The following is a 22,667-nucleotide window of genomic DNA, read 5'->3' as shown; positions in this document are numbered from 1 at the left end:
TTTTAATACACAGAGAAGATGAGGAAACAAAAGAGGAAATGGTGAAAAGTTTTTAGATGGGAGCCTTGTAAGGTCAACTGCAACAACCATCAACAATTATACAGAGACTATTTAAGGGGAGAGGGTCCCACTTTTCTAGGGTTCTGCTTTTTTCCATTGTTATTACCTATGGCCAACAAGAATCTAAACATCTTAGATGGAAAATTCCAGAAATATAAAACTCATAAATTTAAAATAGCTTTCACAACAGTATGCTACTGTAATTGTTCTGTTTTGTCATTGGTTGTTATTCTTACTGTATTGTATTTACATGTTAAATCTTGTCATAGTCATATGCATAGAAACACACACACACACACTTTGAGGTTTCAGGCATCCATTAAAATCTCTAAGAATGAGGAAAGACCATTGTAAAGTGCTATCTTCAGAAAAAGCCAACCTTATGTCACCATCACTAAGACAAAGCTATCGCTTTAACCTCCCTTTGATTAAAACCCTTCCAGTTCTCACTTTAACCTTGCCTTCTACATGCTTTGTTTCAAGTTTGGCCAGTTGTCAAAAGGGAAAAATTTAAAGGAAATGAAATATTAAAATAGGTTGAAATAAGTAAAGGGAGGTAAAAAGAAATGATAGGAAATCGAGAGTGGTGGACAGAATGTACCCTGGAGGAAATAATCATGTGTCTCTTGGGGTTGTACAGGCTGAAAAAGGAGCATGCTGGGAATCAGTAGTGTGAGTACCACACACTCACTGATGAGTCTGATTTTCTGTGTGTTCTCAGGCATGTCCCTTCATTTCCATGTATCACGATGACTCCCTCTGTGAAATGAAGGACTTGACTAGGAAACTCGCAGGCACCTTCCAGCTCCAAAAGAATGCAAGCCATTCATGTGCTGGTTCCACATGGCAGCTAGTCTCTGTTTTCCAACTTGAGATAAGGGGTGTGGACCAGTGTGTCATCTTGTGATCCCTTGCCAGGTCTGATTCCATTGTCATTAACCACAGACTCCCTGCTAACTCTGGGCAAAACTCACTGCTTTTGATTTATTAATGGCTATGTGTAGAAGGCTGTACATTTCCAATTCTGTTGCTCGCCTCTCTTGTTTGCTTTATTTTAAAGGTGTCTCTGGGGTCAGATGGGTGGTGAGCATGGGTGAAGAGACAACTACTATTGTAATTTGAAAAGTGACTTTCTCCATAACAAAGACTCCAATTTCTAGGTTTTTGGACTTGTTTTTGCCAGCTGTTTATGGGAGACCTCTTAAGGTGTGGGAAGAACCAATAGGCATTTCTCATTCCTTATTGGAGGCAAAGAAGAGGATTAGATAAAGAGACAGCATGCAAATTGTGTGCTTTGTGGTTATTCTCTGAAAGCAGCTCCAGATTTTGAAGCTTGCCCACAGGCAGGCTTCAAAGGTGACATTTAAGTCTGTGTCTGTGCTGAATGGACAGACATTTGTATGAGTGACCAGTTGCTACTGGGTGGAATTCAAATGAAACACACGTATGTAGCTAACCATCCACTGTCCGCAGGTTCAGGTTCAGATCCCGTAATTTCTGGGTAGGCATTCACCTATGAGTTATTACAGTCTCGGGGCTCAACCACTTTCTCCCTCCATGTCTCGATTCTGCAAATGCAAGGAGTTTTGATTTAAACATCTTTTCAACCATTGGAGCAAAGCCAATGGTCTAACCCCTTAGATAAATTTCTTAGAACCCTGGCACCAAAGGCTTTGTCTAGCAGGTCTGTGATAGCTCTCTTACCTAAGCTGACATGAACAGTTACCTTCACAGAGAAATCTACTTGGAGGATGGATCAATAGAGAAATCACTCTCCTATATGACAAGCCAGTGTCCTGAAGTAAGACATGTGGCTCAGTTAGACTGGATGAAATCCCACTCACATCCTCTATTGCCTAGCAACTCCCAAACTCCCAGGCAACCTTGATCGCTTGTAAGCTGCTTCTGTGGGTTCTACGATGCATTTCTGGCCTACAAGGGTACTTGTTCACAGGTAGCACACACAGAGAAGCACACATATACCCACAAATAGAAGCAAATCTAAAAAGACGATTTTAAAAGCCACTCTACATGGGACAGTCTAGTAATTACTTTTCTTGTTGCTGTGCCAAAACACCTAACAAAAGCAGCTTAAGAATGGAAGGGTTTGTTTTGGCTTCTGATATGAAGTACCAGTCCCTCCTGGCAGGGCGTTCCTGTTTGCATGGGTGTGAGGTACTGTTTACATCGTGTGTATGTGTGTGTGTGTGTGTGTGTGTGTGTGTGTGTGTGTGTGTGTGTGTGTGCGTGCGCAATCAAGAAGCCCAGGTTAATGCATGCTGGTGTCCACTCACTACTGGCAGGCCCCTAATGTTTTAGTCTAGGACCTCAGCCCACAGAATGGTGCTTCCTACAGCCAAGGCATATCTTTGCCCAACCCCCAACCCCACCCCCAGTTAAACCTCCTGGAATCACCCTCATAGACACACCCCTGGGGCTGTTTCTGAAGTGATCTTAAACTCTCAAGTGAACAATGAAGAGTCACTGTCCCAGACCCCATATAAAAGCTTGGATAGGGTGTTTCGAACACTCGAATGAGTCCCCACTGTAGACATTATCACCAAAGGCCTGGGGATCTTTATCTCTCACAAATGACTATGATCAAAAAGGCCATCCCTCCTGGTATGAGGGAAGTGTTGCTGTTTCTGTGATGGTCGCACCGAAGTTCTTGGAGTCTGAGCCCGTCGTGATGACCTCACTTCTCCCTTTCATCTTGGCATTTGGTGACATCTCAATACACGGGTGGAAAGGCAGGCTTCGGGTTAGCTGGCTCATAGAGGGTAGAGCTCAGCAGTTGAATTGAAGGGTCCAGGTTTCTCAGTTTGTATGACTGTATAATCTGCAAGGAGAAACACTGGCATATGTAATAGGGTCTCTGAGGTATTTTATTGCCCAAAGATGGAATTGATGGCAATGCCGTATCTATGTCAAACGCACGCAGTAAAACTTTATGGTTTCTCCCTGTGAAATATTCTGTTTATGTCACATAGGCCTAATCTAATGCTTTTTTTTTTTTAAGTTTTTCTTCCCCTCCCCCACCCTTTTCCCTGCCCTCTTTGTCTCCTGAGACCTATTCCCTTTGGAAATGCATTAGTTACCTAGGAAACCTTAATGTCATTTTTTTTTTTATGAGTGGAGTTTGGTACAGCATAAAGCTAATTTATAGGGTGGTTAGGAATTCGTGTCGTGACTGGCAAAGCAGGAGAGTTTATTGTGACTCCGAGATCCACCTGTGTGGCAGGCATACACACCTTCACTCTATCATTAGGGGTAATTTTTTTTGAAGCCTAATTATAAATACGCATTCTATTTCACAAAATGAGTTGATTCATTGTTGTTCCATGCAATGCATTATATTGTTCAGCATAAGCCCGAGAACATAATTAGCGATAACAACAGGGCAGTAATCCACAGACAATCTGTTAACTGTGGAGGAAGTGCTGGAATTTCCTCCTGAACGAGGAGGTGACTCTGCCTCAGACGTGGGGAATGAATAGAATGAGATTTTTAAACTCTTTGTCTCTGTCTTTCATGAAGTCCACATTAGGAAGTTAAACAAATTGTCTGTATGTCCACTGCATCATCATTCTGCTCATTTTTTACTGACTGGGAACACACATACATATGTGAAAACACGTGCACGCACACACGCACACACACAGTTATAGTAGTGAAATATACATGGAGCCCAAATAATAAATGCTTTTCTTTCTAAAGATCAGAATCCCTCACCAGCACACTGACCAAGACGTCCTTGTAAGGTCTGGGTCTGAAATATTTGGGCCTGGGGCTTGCACTGTGACAGGCGCTATGCAGTAAGTTTCAAATTACTGAAGGTTTTACTTAATTCTCCTAATGCACCTGGGAGAGTCATACTACGTTGCCAACTCTCAATCGGTTTTTATCGACTAGGAAACCTGTCTGAAAACATCTTGAAGCTTGAGAGCAATGTGAAACCTTCGTCACTCTACAAAACGGACCCTTTCAATAAAGACGTTAGACTATGACTAACTTATTTATTTTTGTGTGCATTGGTGTTTTGCCTGCACATATGCTTGTATGAAGGCATCACATCATCTAGAACTAGAGTTACAGACAGTTGTGAGCTGCCATGCGGGTGCTGAGAATTGAACCCAGGTCCTCTGAAACAGCAGCCGGTGCTCTTAACCAATGAGCCATCTCTCCAGCAGAATACCACTTCTAATATCTCTACTAGATCTAAACTGGTCCTTGGATCCAAGATGTTCTTCCCTGAGATGGCAGACATTTCAGAGAGAGCTAAGCTTACTGAATAATCACAGACACATCCCCAGCTACCAGGGACAAATAGTTTCATTTTGGAGGGAGGAAATAATCCCCCCAAATAATGTCTCGTATAGACTCCAAGGCATTTTGGAGATCACTGCTAACTGGCAGGCTAGCCTGTGTGCTTAACACATTTGGCATGGGGAGCCAAAATGACACAGTGCATGGACCGCCCCTGACCCTAAGTGCCTATTTCTAATACAGACACCTTTCGCCTTCACTTTGTTTTGGAAATGTAGACTTTCTGGCTTCCTCATCTGGAGCAGCTATCTGGGTGACTCCAGGATGGGGAGTGAGAGCAAAAGTAAGCACAAGTGCTGTGGCTATTCAGCCTTAGGACCCCCCCAGCAACAGAGGCAACTCAGAGTTACATTAGGATCCACCAAGGCACACTCTTTATACAAAAGCAAATAAAAGAAACAATAGGAAGTCTAGCTAGCTCTGTGAACCAAGGCTAACTGCATAATGAAGCTTACCTTTGTCACCTACGGGTCAAACGGGACCAACTTTCTCACTTCCTAGGTCAATATCCACGATATACACACTATTGCTGCACAAGAGACCCTTTCCACTCTAGGTAAGCATATGCCAGCCTGTCCACTGAACTGCAACAGAAGTAAGTGCAGTTTTCCGAGACGCTTTTCCGCCTTCTCCTTTTGTTTCTGTTTAGAGTTTCAACCACACTGTGGCGCTATTACAAAAGATAAGGGTAGGCCCAAGGCAAGCTCTAGGAATTTGCCTTAGGAGAGAATATAAACTGGGTTTTCAAAAAGCTGACCCTGGTTCCTGCTCTCAATAACTGCTTTCAGGAATCAGGGTCTCGGATACAAGAAGGAGAAAAAATCAAGTCCATTGACCCAAAGGTACTGTCAACAGATTGGTGGCCAAAGCCAGAGCATCTGTTTAGAGAGACCACCACTCAGTTAACAGAAGACCTTGCTTCCTATGGAGTGTACACATTCTATCTCTTCCTGCCCTATATGCTGGGAACTCTAGCTACATATATGGCTCTTAGCTCTAGTCTTTTCTACAAAAGCTAAAACTCTCTAGTTAGAAGCTTCGGTTTGCCTAGAAGTTGCTAAAATTGTGACAGTCTTTTATCCGCCCATAAACAAATGCGCCCTTCTGCCTGTTTTTCTGCCCCTCATCCTTCTTTGACTTCTGAACTCCTAGAAATTCAAAATGCCTTTAGAGTCTCCTGAAGGCAGAGAGGCCCTTTAGCCCTTCGGTGGAAAGAATGAGGAAGGAGAAGAAAATCCTTAGTCAGGTCTTACATAAAGGAAAGGACAGGAGTTCTCCACAGTTTGGGGTGGGGGTCGGGGTGGGGCAGGTGGATCAGTTCTACAAAAGTGCAGCCTTGGTTCTCTGCTGTTGCCTAGGTCTCTCCCTGTTCCCCTCTCCTCTCCCCATTCTCCGCCCTCCCCCCAAGACACCGCACATATTTGGCAAGATTAAGGTGTCACCTCTCATATTACAAGGCCTGTTGATTGCAGGCAGAGACAGACCCTCTTGCACCCTTGAGTTGGAAACAATGCACTCTTCCTGACGTCGCCCAGGTCTGGCAAAGGGAGGCGGCCAGCTAGTGCACCGCATCTGCAGAACAAATCGGAGTCTCGAACTCTGCTGCCTTTTCTTGTGACTGTTCATATTTAAGCTTGCCCCTCTTAGACCCCTCCTCCCTCCAGACCGCCAGTGACCGGGGAGCAGCCGGCGGCGGTGCAGCCCACACGTGTATTTAACCCGTTCCTTCCTTCCCCGGGAATCAAGCACCTCTTTGGTTGCAGTCTGTAGAGCCCCGGGACCAGGAGCTTGAGAAATGAGCCCCTAGAACTCCGCTGGCAGAGAGACTGGTGGGAAGGGAGGGGGAAAGAAGGGGTGGGGGTAGGCAAGTGCGGGAAGTGGGGGAGGGCAGGGGCGGGCCAGAAGACCGCGAGAAAACCAGAACCTCACAGAGCACGCCCAAGCCAAACCTCCAAAGTGCTGTGTGGCAGGGTGAAGGGGAAAACTCTGCAGCCCGATCGGATCCGGAGGAGGAAGAAGATATTTTGGCAGGAGGGAAGCCCTTCTGAGGGATCGTTGGAGGTGACGTCCTTGGGCCTCTGTGGGTGCTGCAGGCCATTTTCGATGTGGCAGCCCCCGTCAGCCAGGATAATGATGAGGCAGGTACAATCTATCTAGTATGCAGCCCCCAACTCTCCATCCTCTCTGGCCTCCTTTCGTCCCGCAGCTTCTCTCAGCCTTAACCGGTGGGTGCAATTCTGGCACTCCTGGGTGTGGACCAAACCCATACATCTCCAAGGAATTTTCAGGTTTTGAACCTGGGACCTTGCTAAAGTACACTGCGAGTTGCTTATCAGATTTTATTAAGAGGCAAGGAAGAGGTGGATTATCAAATCGCCTCTCTAGTGCTTGAGTCAAATGTCCTGGACAAGAGGCAACTTGGAGAGTGGCAGAGGTGGGGGCGGGGGTAAGGGTGGAGGGGGGCACTTGGACTTGAGTTCCACCTTGCAAGAATGGGGGAGGGAATGAAGGAGCAATGCTGTACTACTTTCTGGCTCTCCCTTACTACTAGGATTTCCCCCCCACCCCCTTCATTTCTCTTGGACTGCAGTTGAGCAAAATCTAGATGCTCAGACCACTGTAAAACCTGAGAGAATCAAGTGTGTGTGTGTGGGGGGGATCTAATGAATAGCTAAAATGATCTACAAATAAGACCCTTGCCTCCACCCTGGGATCTTTTCCTCTAATGAGTCTAGAGAGCTTCGCTACTTTCGGGGAGTCAGGAAGGGGTGCCTTGGCTTGCCCTTTCTTCTGGGCAAATAGTTTTTGTACGGAGCAGCGAATGCTGGGCAAATGCTCGGTTCCAGGGCCCGGGTCCTACCTTGAAAGGAAGGGGTAGAGAAGTTAGGGAGTGTGTAAATGGCTCAGACCTCTCCTTTTCTTTCACGCACACGCTGCGCACACGAGAACCACCCCTCCCTCCATTGATCAGCACTCCCACCCTCACCGTACCTCAGCAACTTAACCTCCCTAGACAGCTTGAAGTGCCTTGGGAGCTGCTCCCCAAGACTGAGGAGTTCGAGGGCAAGCAACTGTTCATGCGCAGATTCCTGTTGTTGGGAGGACCTGGGGGGCTGGAGTAGGTTTAATAGGGGGTGGGGAGAGATCCAAAGCCAGAAGAGTCTGAGGTTTGGAGGCAGAGTTTAAGGTTGAGGTTCAAGCTTTCCTGAGCCAAGGGGCAAGAAAGGCCTTCATCTGCCTGGTTAAGGAGAAAGAAAGAAAGAAAGAAAGAAAGAAAGAAAGAAAGAAAGAAAGAAAGAAAGAAAGAAAGAAAGAAAGAAAGAAAGAAAGAGAAAAGAAAAGAGAGAGAAAGCAAGCCTTAAAAGAAAAAATTCAAGACTAAGACAGATCGAAGATATTTACGTTTAAAATATAATGATAAATGAAATGTTTTCGTCGGCTCCTTCTCCCCATCTCTAAAAGGGAAGGTCAAAAGAAGAGGTAATGAAGAGTAGGCTATTTTGAGAGGGCTTATTTGTTGTTTGTTCGTTCGTTTGTTTTCCTTTGAAGTTGACTAGGAGAAATGACTAGGTCTTCCCATTGGTCTCCAGAGCAAATTCCAAAGTGCCATGGAGCGGGCCTGCAAGTCACTGCGGGCGGGGCTCGGGGGCGAGTGGCTTGGCGCGGAAGGGGTTAAGGCGCTGAGCGCGGAGCCATCTGGCCGGGTTGGCTGGTTATAACCGCTCAGATTATGTTCACGGGACTCAGAGTTGAAGGCTCCTCTCCTTACCCAGCAGCTCCGCGCACCGCCCCGCGAGATAGCCCGGCGCAACTTTCTTCCCTCTTTCTTTCTTCCTCTCGTTTTTTTCCCACCGCTGGGTAGTGGCTGCGGCAGGGGTGGGCGAGACTGAATGACCGAACTCGAGTCCACCTTTCTCTTCATGTCGACGTCCCTGGAAATAGTCACACGGATGCCATGGTTACTTCTGCCACGGTAAGGGGACGTGGCGGGCACGTTGGGTGGGCATGTCCCGGAGGGGGTGGGGGAATCGCGTGGGGGAGATTTTTTCCTGGGGGTCCTCGTGGGGGGGGCCCAATTCTACACACAGCCCCACCCCCATCGCTCAACATGCTAACTTTTCGGTTCTTGTGCCTTCCCCAAAGTTTGAGCTCGAATCTGCCCAGGCCTAGGCGCAATTACCACCACCCTCCTTCCACAAGCATGCACACTTGTGCGCGCGTGGATATGGCTTCTCTCCTCCTCCTCCTCCTCCTCCTCCTCCTCCTCCTCCTCCTCCTCCTCCTCCTCCTCCTCCTCTTCCTCCTCCTCCTTCCTCTGGTCCCCTGGCTGCTCAAGAAACCGCCCTCAGTCTGGGAAAGTGATCAGGTTTAAGAAACCTGTATTGGGAAGGGAAGGAGGTGGAGGCGAGGGAAAATGGGGACCACGAAAAGGCAAGAAAGGGATTCTGGACATCACCACCCCACTCCGCCTCATGCATACACACCTCCGACCCTCCTATCTGGTTCCCCCAGAAGCCTCCCGCGCATCCTATAACAAAAGCGGGTAGCAGACAAAAAATGGGGCTTGGAAGAGGCCAGGATCCAGGCTTGTGCCCTGCACCCCGCTGGCCACTGGGCAGCATTCGACAGCTCCAACACACAGCCCGGCAGGGCGTGGGCTGGGGGAGGGGCTGCAAAGCTCAGGACCCGCACCGTCACTTCTCAGGTTGGGGGGAGTTGGGACTTAAACCCAACAGTGCGTACCTGCGTTGTTGTCCCACATAAAGCTTTTTCTCTGAAAGGGTCCCTAGCTCCGGGCTACTCTGGCCAGCGCCAACCCAATGGCTTCCCACCCTGGGTCTTCGCGCAGATGTTGGAGCTAGCGCTCAGCCTGTGGGTCTGGGACCCGGCCATGGAACGGTGGGTACCGGGGTGGAACCATCGGTAGAGATTTGGTACCAATTTCTCAGAGTCCTTTTTAGGGTTCCCACCCCTGCCCCAAGAGGTAGTATGGGAAAGGTCGAGAACATCAGAGACCCTCAAACACATAGCGAACTCGACTGTTTCCTGTTGCCACCAAGGCTCTCTCTGCACAGTGGTGGATACTTCTAATGAAATTTGGCACTCTTGAAGGTGTGGAATGGGAGGGCTGGGGAGGACTTCTTTCCTTGTCGCTTTCGGGAGTGAGTGGGTGTGCATCCAAGAGGCGCTACTGCTTTGCGCAATTTTGGCGTTCTTCCGCGGCGTTCAGATGCGCCTTCCTAGGACTCCAGCACCGAATGGTGTGGACACAGTTGATTAGAGAGGTCGCAGGCGGGAACTGGAATTGAGGCTCCCGAATTCCAGGTCTGGGAAGCAGCCACCAGATTGACCCAGACCTCTGGCGGCCGGCGGGTAGCAGGTTGAGAGTCTGAGTGGCGGCTGCTCTAGGACGCGGTCCCAGCCAGAGCAGGCTGCTTGCTAGCTAGTGAGCTGGAGCCCCTGAGCCGGGACTTGTTTATGAGTGTGAAGAGGTTGGGGGCGGGGACCTGCTGGGGGAGGGGAAAGGGAGACTGTAAGGGTGGGTGTTACTCGCAGACTCTGAGGCTGCAAGTTCTGTGGGTTAAGGAGTGTGTTGACAAACCTGCTTTTCAGTAAAGGGATGTCTTTCCACTACAAACCAGCAGCCGAAGAAACATGTAAGCACACTGCCCTAAACGTTAGTAATACCGGGGAGCTTTACAGTCGGTTCTGTTTTCTAAATAGCCGAACTCTGCCAGTTTAGCCCATCTCCCCTGATCCCGGCGTGTTGCTCAAAGAAATTTGAGAGATGGAATCTAGAAGATATAAGCCCAACTGTCCCTGCCTCAGAATCAAGCAGACCCCGAGTGAGTGTAGCGTTAGTGGAGAGTGGAGAGAGAAAAGGAGAGCAGCAGGCAGTTGTATCTGTATATAAAGATAGAAGAAAGTTTACCCGGCGTTCCCCTCAGGGAGAGCAAGTAGGATTGTCCTTCGGTATGGGCTATGTTGAAGCGGGCCTTGAGAAGACTGGATCTGTAGGAATCCGGTCTGATTTCCCAAGAAGGGAGCCTGGTCCTTGGGTGGCCAGAGACCTATTGGGAGGGCTTTCTCATGTCTCAGTGAGAGGGGCCTTGGGGTAGGAGGGTAGAGCTGGGGGTGGAGCTTGCTCCAGCTTCCTCCACCCTGGCTGGCCCGGGAGGGGTGAGGAGCTTGTGCGTTGGGCATCTGTGTGCATAGCAGGAGATGCGAGCTTGTGGGAACATAGGTGTAGCTAATGAGAAATCTGTGTCTGGGAAGGGTGTCAGAGCTGGAGAAGTGCAGTGTGCTGAAGACAGATGGCTTGTGCGTGCCTGCACAGACACATGGGGTGGGTGTGGTGTGGGAGGGCGGCTGGGCTGCGTGTGTGTGTGTGTGTGTGTGTGTGTGTGTGTGTGTAAGGTGGACATGTGTGGGGGCTGGATGACTGAAGATGACCAAAGGGATGTAAAGGGAAGATTATCCGAGGAGAGCAGACTGTTAAATCCCTCCATAGGCTTGGGCAACCCTAGAGGTTGACTGGAAGAGCACTGGGGCACATGGAAGATAAAGAAGTACGGGCTCTGGCATTCATGTGGAGAATAGTGCATGGAAGGAAGAGTGGCTTTTGCCTCTCCACCTTCCAGTGAAGGGACCTGGAAAGGTTAGAATGAGGATTACACATTCAAGGGGGAAGTTCCTATGTGTGTTGGAACAGGGTCCAGTGACAGGAAGTGCTGTGTGCACAAGACTCCTGAGTAAAGAAATCTTTTTGCACACCAAGTGGTAAGGATGCACATTGCACGATACTGTAGATCTCTCATTTAGTAGATGGACAGGTTACTACCATTTATTGTTGATTATTATTTAAAACATTAATGGGACGTCTCCTGGATGCTCAACTCGTTGTTGGGTGCTGAGGCATGGCACACTGCCTTGGAAAAATTCCTTCTCCATGCTCAGCTGACTGTTACAACGTTGCCAGGAATAGAGAGGGCAGCATCTGTGGAGTTTTCTTCTGGATCATGGGAGCCAACTGGAAGCTGACTTGAAATATAGCTGTAGTTTTGTAAAAGGGCGGTAATAAAGGTAAAGGATGATGGATTCTTTTGTGGATGGGAAGGGAGCTGGAGGGTGCTGCTGCTGCTAGCATGGAGTGTATGCTAGGCTGGGAATCTCCAGGTAGAGAGTGGGGGTGGGGGATGGGAAGGATCCTGGATCCATTTCAGGATGGAGTGAGTGATGTCCCTTTGCTAGCCCGCATGAATCTTAAACCATGGACCTGGGAAAAGGTACAGGGATGTTCATGAAAGGCTAGGCTGGTAGTGCCTGCTTGGCTTTGAGGCTCTCTGCTCTGTGGATCTAAAGCTAAGCTGAGTACGTGCTAATGCTTCTGTCTATGGGCTTGCTGGAGGCTACAGCAAGCAGGAGAAAATGCACCAACTGGATGGAGAGATGCGCATAGCATTATGGACCCTGCAAAGGAGTATGTTATGTAGTTTTGTAGGGATGCTGTGGGTTTGGGGAAGGAGGAAGTTTGGTCTTGGATGCTTAGACCTGTGCCTTAAGAGAACAAAGGTGTGCATAAAAGACCTGTGGGTTTCAGGGAGTGAGCACCAGGAAGGGCTCACTGAGTTCACTGGGGTGTGAGATTAATTAGGCCAAAGCAGGAGGAAGATTACACACTTTAGGGGTAAACACATCATTCACCTGGGCCAGCTGACACGGAACCCCTTCCTGATCATGTGAGGGCATCTGGGTGGGACACTAGTAGACTAATGACAGCCTAAATGCATGAGATTGAAACCAAACCCTGTGATTTCGAAGTTCTCCTGTGTTTTGGGGAAGTTCATTTCTCTGAGATACAGCTGATGTTAGACACGGCTAGAGCCCCTATTTTTTGAGAGCACAACAGACTCACAGCTGGAAGTGCCTGCATTTAGTCCTCACTTTGGCACAATGGTTTTCTGATGTCTGGGACTCTCCCTGCCCCTCTCTACGGAGTGCACATTGATGAGGACTATGAAAGAAGGAAAATGTATTCCTCTTTACCTGGCAGAGCTCAAAGGGACCACTTATAAAAGCTGTAGTGTACAGAGATTCGATCCGCTTGGACTCAGGTGCGGGTATCTGTCTGTCACTGGGAAAATGGGGTCTTTGTCTCTTCTGGATAACATCACATCTCCGATGCTTACCCACCACATAAACAAACAAACAAACAAATTATATAGTTTTCCCATGGCTTGCCTGAGTTTACTACCAGTCCATAAACTGGAGGCAGGTAAAGTTAGATTTTAGTTCTGGGAAATCTGATAGGTCTCTGGATTACTCAGGAAGAGAGGCAATACAAGAATCCGTTACTCATTTTCAGACAAATTTTGTCTTAGCATCCGTTTTGCAAACTACGATGCCAAAACAAATGTGACTTTGAAAACAAAGAGCATGGTAATTGTCCTTGGCAACACCATCGTTTGTGTAAGAGGGAAGCAAAGTCCAGCCACCCTGTGTTACTGTCAAGATCTGTGTTTTTCTAGACGATAAGTCCTTGGCAATCCCTGGCCTGCCTGGGGAGAAGAACCCCAGAGCTTGGAACTGTGAAATGCTGCATGCCCACCGCAGCAAGTTGGGCACAGTCACTTTCTACCCAGACAGGGATAAAGGCCCAGAGGCACTGAAACATCCCAGTCCTCCCCGAAGTTAGCACATGCTGTCAACCTCTGGCTCAGAGTCAAGGCTCCCATCCTGCAGTTCAGTGGCCATAAATAGTCAGGAGCTAAGTTATTTCCATGAGGCACTAAACCAATTCTTTTGCTTTTCTTGGCGAGATTGGGCCAATTAAGTTGATTGGAAGAGGTCACTGCTGATGGGTCTCTCATTCCCCAAGCAGGACAGGCTAAGAGAGTTTAATTACATAACATTTCCCATCCCTGCCTTTGCACTCCCAGACGGATCGGATCAGATGTTCAGGCCTTTCCTCTTCCCCTCCACTCAGGATGCCTAATTGAGCAAGCTGTTCTGCTGCAGGCTGCAGACCTTTTCCTGAGCCATTCCAAGGCTCCCACCCTAAGCAGGGGAGCTGCAAATCCAGGTGCTGGCTGGAAGTGAGAGAAAGGGTTTGGGGGTGACATAGAAGATCCTTTAAACCCACCACTGTTTCAAGACCTCAGCAGCTGCTGTTCTACTCATTAGTGCTGTGGGCAGTTTCTGACATTGGGAATACTGAACTAATGGCTATTGGACAGAGTTTTATGTAAGACTGACTTTATTGGAAAAGGACCAACTCTTTTACTGGAGAAAAGCCCATGTGGGGTTGCTGATAAGGCCAGTGGATACATTTTGTGCATGGGCCAGCACCTGCTTATGAGATCACAGTGTGTGTGTGTATGTGTGTGTGTGTGTGTGTGTGTGTGTGTGTGTGTGTGTGTGTGTGTGTGTTGGAAGACACATGAACACAGGAGCTGTCCTGGAAGAGCAGAAAACGTTTGTAGAGCTTATGCTATTGGCGGACACATATGTGGGCACTGGCTCAGATTTCATTGTCATCAAATTTACTTACTATGGAAAAAAGAAGCAGTTTTCTTTCAGATCATTTGCATATGGGGATTATGAACTTTGAAATGTGGGGCCAATGTAAATACTACCTCATCCTTGCCCTGGAAATTTCTAAAGATCAAGAAGCCAGAGCAGAAACAAACAAACAAACAAACCAAGAACAAAAAAGAAAGAACAAAAGAAACAAAGAAAAAATATATATACATATATATATAATCAAGAAAATATTAAGAAATATGTACATATTCTTTTAGAATTCTCACTTTCAAACTGTGAATACACATGTAGGTAGTCCAAGAGATTTTGACAGTTTTCTGCAAAACCAACTCCAATTTTACGTACACATACTAAGGAGGTAGATATAGTTATTTTTATGTGACCAGGCTGCACTTGCTTTTTGTTCATTTCCTTATCTGCCATAGTGCTCCTCTGACAATATTGATTAGGAACTACTGAGGTCTCTAGAACTCTGGGCCTCCTCCCATGATAGACTAGTGGTTTGTTCTGTTATGATTGCTCATTATCTAGCAATGTCACCAAAGAAGACATCTGAACAAGTGGCTTTCAAATGAAGCAAAGAACTAAGTAGCTTACTGATCTCAAAGGACCTCGTTCAGTACAAGGTGGTCTTAAACAGTGTGAAGCAGCAGGTGGCCTGCTGACATGGATATGGGGATCAAGCTTTTAACTGAGCTCTGTCACTAATTAGCTGTTACTATGTGACCCTGAATATTATTTCCAGGCTGTGATTTCCCTGACTATAAGGGAAGGGCTTGAATTAGTGGAAGACCTCAGGCCTCAAAGCCACCATTCCAGCTTCACCACCCTAATATTCGACATTAATCCTGGCCTATTTAATCTTTGCTAATATGCCTTACTTGGAGCATGCCTTGGCACATTCTAAGGAGCTCCTGTTTTTATCTTTGGAGAAAGCCAGAAAGGCATGCAAAGAATTTACCGGAACATTTTGTTTTGTCCAAGAATGCTCAAGATGTTGGCTTGGTCTATGCAGTATTCAGTCTACAGAGAAGATTGTAGTTGCATTTGGCTTTCTGGTAGACCTGATGCTAATCATTCAACATCTTCCTCTCAAATACCTTTCATTGTCAACATTTCTAATAAAAGACGAGCACCCACCTTTAAGACAATGATAGTATATGAGCAGTTAGTGGTTGCTGGGCATTCTGACAAATATTGCATGACATTATCTCAGTCTCCCCAGATAACCCCATGGATAACTAGGGGTACAGAGCTGATGTGAAGCTAAAGGACAGGTCCACAGTTACAATGCAGAATACTGATACACATGCCTTCCTGAAGCCAACAGCGCTCCAATGTCCACCAGATTGTGTTTTCTGTGTTCTATATCATCCAGATGGGAGCTGGTCCCATAGGCCTTGGTGGTGAAGTTTGTCACCCCACAGGATAGCCTGCTCTACCGGAAGCTTCCTTTTCTTGTGCAAGACAAATGTTTAGGGTTTCTAGCCACCTGCTAGCAAGCATGTGTCAGATCTGTCATAGCCCCTATTCCCCCTCACACCCACATTTACTTCCCCTACTGTTGACAAGAGAATTTGCCCTTCCAGCATGCGGGTATTGATCTAAGTCACAATTGCCTCCTTGTAAAGTCTATAACAGTAGAGCTGGACATCTGGTTTTGATCCACAAACCCATAAGAGGTGGTAGGTCCCAGCATTCCTGAGTCCTGGGATGAGGACTGCATGAAGTCTAAACTTCCATGGAGAACAGGAGATCTCTTCAGAGCCAACCCTTTAGACTCAGACTTCGGCAGATTTCTTGTTTGAGGGTTAAGGGGCATGGGTTGCTTTAAAGGACTGAGCTCTGAAGCTATATTCGAGACAGAATAAGGTAGGCATCAAGTCCTCCAGCCCCAGTATCTGCCTCTGAATGTCACTCTCTGGGCAAAAGTGCTTCCAAAAATGGGGAAATAAAAAGATTTCTTGATGGTAACTCTTATCCTCTTCAAAGGGTATGACTGAATGAATGCTCTTGATTTCACTTTCTCTGCTTATCTCCTATCTACGAGTAACACACACACACACACACACACACACACACACACACCCCACAGGAGCACATGCGTGTGCACACCTTCAAGACCAATAAAGAGGCAAGTTTGTTATGTTGCTTGAAGGTATTTTCACTGTACAGCAAAAAATGTTGACCAAATATCCACTTGATTGTTTTACAATATTTATGCTCCAAATATATGCATTTACTCTGTTTTAAACTTTTCACATGTAGGGTGATGCATTTCTTCTCTACACAAGAGATATTCTCTCTCTCTCTCTCTCTCTCTCTCTCTCTCTCTCTCTCTCTCTCTCTCTCTCTCTCTCTCTCTCTCTTTCAGTGAGTGCCAAGAAGTTGGAGCTCACTACAATTTACTGTTCCCTTCTGTTTCTAGACCTAAGCCTCCATCATTTAAAAATATCTTCCCTCCCCCTCTGCCTCCCTATTGTCCCTTGAGGAATGTATTTCAAGTTCTCGGTCTGGGATTAGTTCCATCCTGTGTCTAGCAGCCCTGTTTCTGCTGGTTTATAAGGTACTTCCACTGGGTTCAAGAGTGAGATACAGCTGTAAAACTCACCTGATTTCCCAACAGGTGTGCTTCAGCACTGCGAAGCAGCTTGGCTCTGCCGACACCCAGCTGGTCGTCTAGGGGAACTTATAGCCTTCCTCGCTGCCTAGGACTCAGACTAATGGTGAACTTTAGACAGAACCCTTTCCTTCCATGGGCCTCTGCTTCCTGATCTGGAAAAGAAGGGAGTTGGACTCACTGGCTGATCAAAAGGGACCTGAGGTTGTTACTGTTCTGATGTTCTGTGTCTCTGTTTGTCCCCTCTGCCTCACTGTGGTTCACGCAGGGGATTTTCGGGTACTCCTTCTGGCCTGGAGTACTAATGTACAGAAATGTGGAGGGGGTGGTGGAGGAAATTAAGTTATGTGATGCCAGATAAGTTATTGAACATATGGATGAGTGAATGTTTATGGGGTGCTGAAGAAGCAAGCTTGCCAGATTTGTGGCGGATCTTGGATTGCTAGCTGGGAGCATGGGGGAGAGGTTTATGTGGGATGAAATTGTCTGTGGGTAGCTGAATTCAGTAAGCTGTATCCAAAAGATACTAAGCTGTGCTCCCTGAGGCCAGTCCTGTCTCTGATGCTACCAGAGACTCGCTGCAACTTGGACTTTCTTGGCCCATCCTGGGTCTTGTTTTCCTTACCTATTAAATGTCCAAGTTAAGAGCTTCCATGACTGCTGAAGTCTTTCCTGTCTTCTCAATAGATCGTAGGAATTTAAGGCTAGAAGATAAACCTAGAAGGACAGATGGGAGGATGAACGGGTCAAAAGAAGGACACCCTTAGAAAGTTTACAGGTGATGGGAAATAGCCTGATGCAAAATAGATAGAAGTGGCCAAAGCATGCGTCTGTTCTCGAATTGGAGACAGCAACAGAATATGGGGTGTGTGTGTGTGTGTGTGTGTGTGTGTGTGTGTGTGTGTGTTTATGTTGTGGTTTGAATGCTCATCTCTCCAGCTTCACCAGTAATATTAAAATCATCTTAGACACGTTTGTTTCTCCATTACCTTCCTTGTGAAGCCTCCCTGCAGTCCCCCCAGAGAGCCAGGAGGCTCCCTTCCCAGCACCCTCTATGTTATAGCACTTAACAGCCTGGGCTGCATTTCCATTCCTCTCTTCTTACTAAAGGATGAAATTCTTGAAGAGGGGTCTGTGCTTGTCATCTTCGTGCTCACCAACACCTGGACAGTCTGCCACGGAAATGCGTCGACTAAATGCATAGACATCTGAGGGAATTGTTGGTGACCTTAGTGGTAGACGGCAACAGGGGCTGGGCTCTGAGAGGTGATGCACCTCGCCACAGGTTCAAGATCCGTGTCCTCTGTTGTTCTCTTCTACTCTGTCCCTAAAGTTAGGTCATAAATGCTGACTGCTTATTGCCAGGAAGGGCTATTTGGGCTCTCCTTTGGATGCTTTCCCTCATGCTCTAACCTACCTAGTTCTGTATATTTGGGATCTTGGTCTTGAGGAACTGGGTGCCATTGTACATGAATTGGAGTAATCCCTTTGGGATATTTAGAAAGTGGGTCTGGATTCGTGTGTAAAGATAATTCAGTGTGTGTCCTGCTGGTGGCCCTGTGCTAGATGTTAGAGAAGATGCAGAAAAGGATGAGGCTTTGGCCTGCAGGGCTGGAAGTAGATAGGGACAGGTCACATCATAACCAGGCTCCAAGGGGAAGAACAGTGAGTACTGAAGGTAGAAGGACGGCTCCCTGAGTACCGCTCTGTAGTGTGAATGAGATAAAGCATCCTCTCAGTTCACTTCTGGGTGACAGGGGCTGTGTCACTTCTGAATTCTCCAGGGCCTGGCCTGGGGCAGAGGAGAGGATTCTCAGAGCCTTTGCTTCTTCACGGCAATAGTCTGGGGGAACATCATGGATAGTTCAAGAGGTGGTGCTCTGGGCAACGTATGAGCTCCCAAGATTGCATTCAGAAGTGTTTCCTTTTGCAGCTGAACCAGCTTAATGAGAAGGAAGTGGGAAGGCAGCAGACCCTCCTCTAAGAATTGTTTCCCTGCCCCCTCCACTGACTTATATGTATCATCTCTGCGGCCACTTCGCACATAGGGACAGACTGCCATCTACTGTCCACTTTTATCCTCTGAGTCCCTTCCTCTTCAGTCAGCTCCTTGTCCTTCCCTCTCCTCCTCTTTAATAGTTACAGATGCCACAGGGAAATCGACAGTAGGTGCTTATTTGATGGTTTCTGCAAAACTTAGCGTAACACGTTAGGTGGTTTTCCTCTCCACTTGAGTTGTTTAAAAGGGGCTTCCTAGGGTCAGTTAGCAGGAATACCAGGTGAAAGGCAAGGATCTCACCATCAGTGGCCTTGGGGTACCCTTTGGAAATCAGAGAGCTGCCCAGTAGGATGAGACCCCGGGTATCTGAAAAAAAATGAAGATAACAGCAAGGACTGTAGTGGCTGTGGGGGGTTAGAGGAAGGTCCTTGCAGAGAAAAGGTTAAGTGTGGACAGCTCGTCCTGCATCTCCACTTAGTAACTCTGCTGTTAGGAAAGATGGTCCTGGTCCTGACAGCTTGAGATGCCCTATGATTGTCCCTGAGCCAGTTGCTGTTTGACGCCCCTGGTGCAGGAGTGCCGGCACTGTTGCAATGGAGGGAGTATGAACTTCTCCATGCCGCTTCTGAGTACCCCTTCTCATACCTCTCCTAGACTTTCTTTCAAGTGCTGGAGTCAGAGCATCAGTGTCCTGACTCAAGTCTAAGACTCCCTCCTGTCTGAATTCATTTCCCCCAGTAAGCATCCGAGAGTCTGTTGGGGTTTCCTTTAGGCTGTTTGCTTGTTTGATTGACTGAGTGATTTTTCTTTGAGACAGGTCTTCTGTCAAGCCCAGGGTGACAAAGGATTCACTTTGTGGCTGAGGGTGGCCTAGAGTTAGTAGCAATTCTCCTGTTTCAGCCTGCCAGGTACTGGGATTATAGGCATGTCCCACCATACCTGGTTTGGCTTGTATTTTAATTGTGGAGAGATTACTTTGGAATAATTCTTTGTCTTATTCTTCAGGTGTTTTTGTTCTTAGCGCTTAAACTGCCTCCAAGGGAATTTTCAGAGTGTTTCTTTCCTGTTCTTGCCCTTAGATGTGGATGTGTGCATATGACAGAGGGTGGGGAGGGGCAGGACAGGAACAGCGGGTGGATTCTATTGGGTATAGGAAAGCCACTCAAGTGTGAGGATCAGGTTACTATTTAAGGGATATCAGCACCTCACTACAGTCCTCACCCAGTTTCTTGTTTTCTTTTTGGTGGCCCCAGTGCCCTGTTAATGTTGACATCCCCTTTCAGATCTGCTGTAGAGTCACTTCTCCATATAACAGTCATTTGACAGAGATGAAGTTAAGCCAAGTTCCATTGGAAAAGGCCAACTTGTAAAAGTTCTTTATTTTTACATGTATGGGTGCTTTGCCTGGATGTATATCTGAGGGCCAGGTGCTGGAGGGCCCACAGGGGCCAGAAGAAGGTGTTGGATTCTTTTGGAATTGGGACTATAGACAGTTGTAATTGCAATGTGGGATCTGGGACTTGATCCCGGGTCGGTCCTCTAAAGAGCAGATGAGCCATCTTTCCAGCCCCTAAGGTTAAGGTTTTGACCAAGTAGAGGCAGGATAGGGGATGGTTAGATTCGGGTATTTATCTGGGATAGAGATAAAAGGAAAATTCTCTCAGACCAACTAATGTAGAGAGAGATAACCAGTCCCCAGCAAGTTGCTTGGTGCCAAGGATAGCAGGAAATGGTGATCATTTTCAGCTGGCTTGTGATATGACTTGTAATGCTTGGTGAAAGACAGGGATTGAAGATGGAACTCCAGAGAGAGGAAGAAAAGAGCAAGAAGTCTGGGTGAGTGGTACCCAAGCTCAGAGCAGCATTGGGTAATGGTATGGGGAAGAGGAAAGAGGGCAGTGTGAGCTGAGAACGGTTTGCAGACAGAGTGGAGAGAGGGTACCAGAGCACTGTGGAACTGAAGAGCCCCTCTGGCTACAGTGTGGAAGACAATCTTATTAAATGGTAGTCAAGGAAGTGAAGTGTGGCTAGTGGTTGGATGGACAGAGGGGTAAATGAATGAGTGGAGTATGGAGGGAGAATAGCAAGATGGACTGATCTCGTATCATCCTTGAGAGTACTTTGCCAGTTCTTGTTCTGGGGAGATTATGCCAGTCTGAGAGAACAGAGCATGATACAGATGGCTAGGGTATTGCTGGCTGCATAGAATTGAGAGTAACTCTAGTGCCGAGTGTAGGGAGTTCCCAGCAGGGGTCGGGTCTCCCAGTCATTTCCCTTATATATTTTCCCATCCTAGTTTGATTTCATTCATGATCAGAGGGAGAAAACGCCTTTGGAGCTTCCAACCAGAAAATTTGAAAGTGGCCTGCTCCATAGTAGGCCACTTGTGCTATGGGTCTTTGCTAAGCTCACAGCAGAATTATGGCCAAATGCTGGAGCTTCGGGACACTTGAAGAACTTCCAGGTTCATCTTATGGACTGAAACATGTGTAGAGTGTAGAGTGAGAGGAGAAGAATAGAGAAGTGGCTACATCCCAAAGAAGTGTCTACATCCCAAAGAAGCTCTTTTTTTCAAATAGTAGCTTGCTCAGACTTTTGTTTGCAAGCACACATCATTTAGTGTGTATAAGATGAGAGTACATGACAGTCAGTCACCCAGCATGCCACCCAGCAGCTTCAGAGGAGGCGAGAGCCGAATCTTGTACATCTAGTGACATCTTCAAGGATTTTGCCCAGCAGAGATTCTCCATATCGCTGCCTAGCCCGTTCTCACCTCACCCTCCAGGGTCTGTGAACTCTAGCGGGTGGTGCTCGCTCAGCATTATTATTCAATCCAGTTAAGCCTGGAGTTTGTGAAGATCATCAGGTGATGCTACTGTGCAGCCTAGACTGGGCACCACCAGCTTATAGAAATAAGCATTGGGCCCTCACCTGGCCTTCACCTGGCCTTCCTGCAGCTCTGTCAGGCATCTGACCTTTTCCTGCCCCTGCTGTGCCTGAGAACCCATTAGTTTGAGGATGTCAGACTCATTTGGTTTGAGCCTTCTTACTTATCCAGTGTTTGCCTTAGAAATTAGAAGATGGACAGGTTCTCAGCATATTCTAAAGTACAGCAACTACTGAGAGCAATACTGAGGGTGAAATGGTGGGATAACAAGGGAAGAAAAAGAAAGCAGAGCACCATTTTTAGGGCACTATTGCTTGTCTAGGCATTTTTATCTCAGTTCTCCGAGCATCCCTCAGGGCAAACAGTTTTCATAATGTACTTTTATTGCAAATAGTTTATGATCACCTTTCCTAATAGATTTCCTGGGAAAAGCAGTCAGATGCCCTTAGCCGTAGATGAAGTTAACCTATTACTGACATTGGTAGCTCAACCCAAGCATCAGCCTTGAGATGGTCCTTGCAAGAGACACACCTGAGCCCATGTCTTAACCAAAGTCTTTCCTACGAAGAAGTACTTGTTACTTGTCTTTGTAGTTCCTGGGGCTTGCAGGAGGCATGGGGAGTAGAGGTTTGGGGAAAAAGACTCAAAAACAAAGCCTGAACGAATTTGTTTCCAACCAACAAATATTCCCAATTTGTTAAGTGGTTTATGGGGCTATTTACAATCCCTGGGTCTCTCGCTAACAACTCTGTGGAAGACACTGTTGTGGATGCCATCAGGCATGCCAGGGCTGGATGTGTAATATCTGCTGCTGAACGTGTGCTTCTCAAGAGCCTTAGACGTGGAATTCTCAGGACTACTGAGAGACCTAAATGCAGCATAGGAATTGTCAGGCCATGGAATGGATGGTAGTTCAAGATGGCAGCTGTGTGGAGAGCACCGCAAACTTCTGGAAAGGCAGAGAGAGAGAGGCTGGGCACGCTCAGCAGGAGGGACTGCTGTGTAAGCTGCACACCACAGAGTCATTCTACAAAGAGCCTCAGAATCAGGAGAAGCCAGAACTATCTCTATAGCTCATGCAGACTAAACAAAAGATATTCTTGGCTATGAGAGCTACTTTCTTCTGGTTCTAAATGTGTAACAATCACCTTCAGGATTGATCTTTTTCCTTCCTTCCTTCCTTCCTTCCTTCCTTCCTTCCTTCCTTCCTTCCTTCCTTCCTTCCTTCTTTC

The 22,667-nt window shown here is 47.1% G+C and overlaps 1 protein-coding gene across 1 annotated transcript in view; it reads left to right on the top strand.

Annotated features, from left to right (window-relative positions):
- The first annotated feature begins 8,127 nt into the window (after positions 1 to 8,127).
- Positions 8,128 to 22,667, top strand: part of Ntf3 (neurotrophin 3) — a 61,630-nt gene continuing 47,090 nt past the window's right edge. The window contains exon 1 of the mRNA XM_021190897.1: positions 8,128 to 8,359. Within this exon, the coding sequence (XP_021046556.1) occupies positions 8,342 to 8,359 (18 nt within the window). The 5' untranslated portion in view covers positions 8,128 to 8,341. The remainder of the gene's footprint in view (positions 8,360 to 22,667) is intronic.

The sequence above is a fragment of the Mus pahari genome, chromosome 2, assembly GCF_900095145.1.
Source record: "Mus pahari chromosome 2, PAHARI_EIJ_v1.1, whole genome shotgun sequence".
Lineage (NCBI taxonomy): Eukaryota > Metazoa > Chordata > Mammalia > Rodentia > Muridae > Mus > Mus pahari.
The sequence above is the reverse complement of the archived record's forward strand: the minus strand, read 5'-3'. Positions and strand labels throughout refer to the sequence as shown.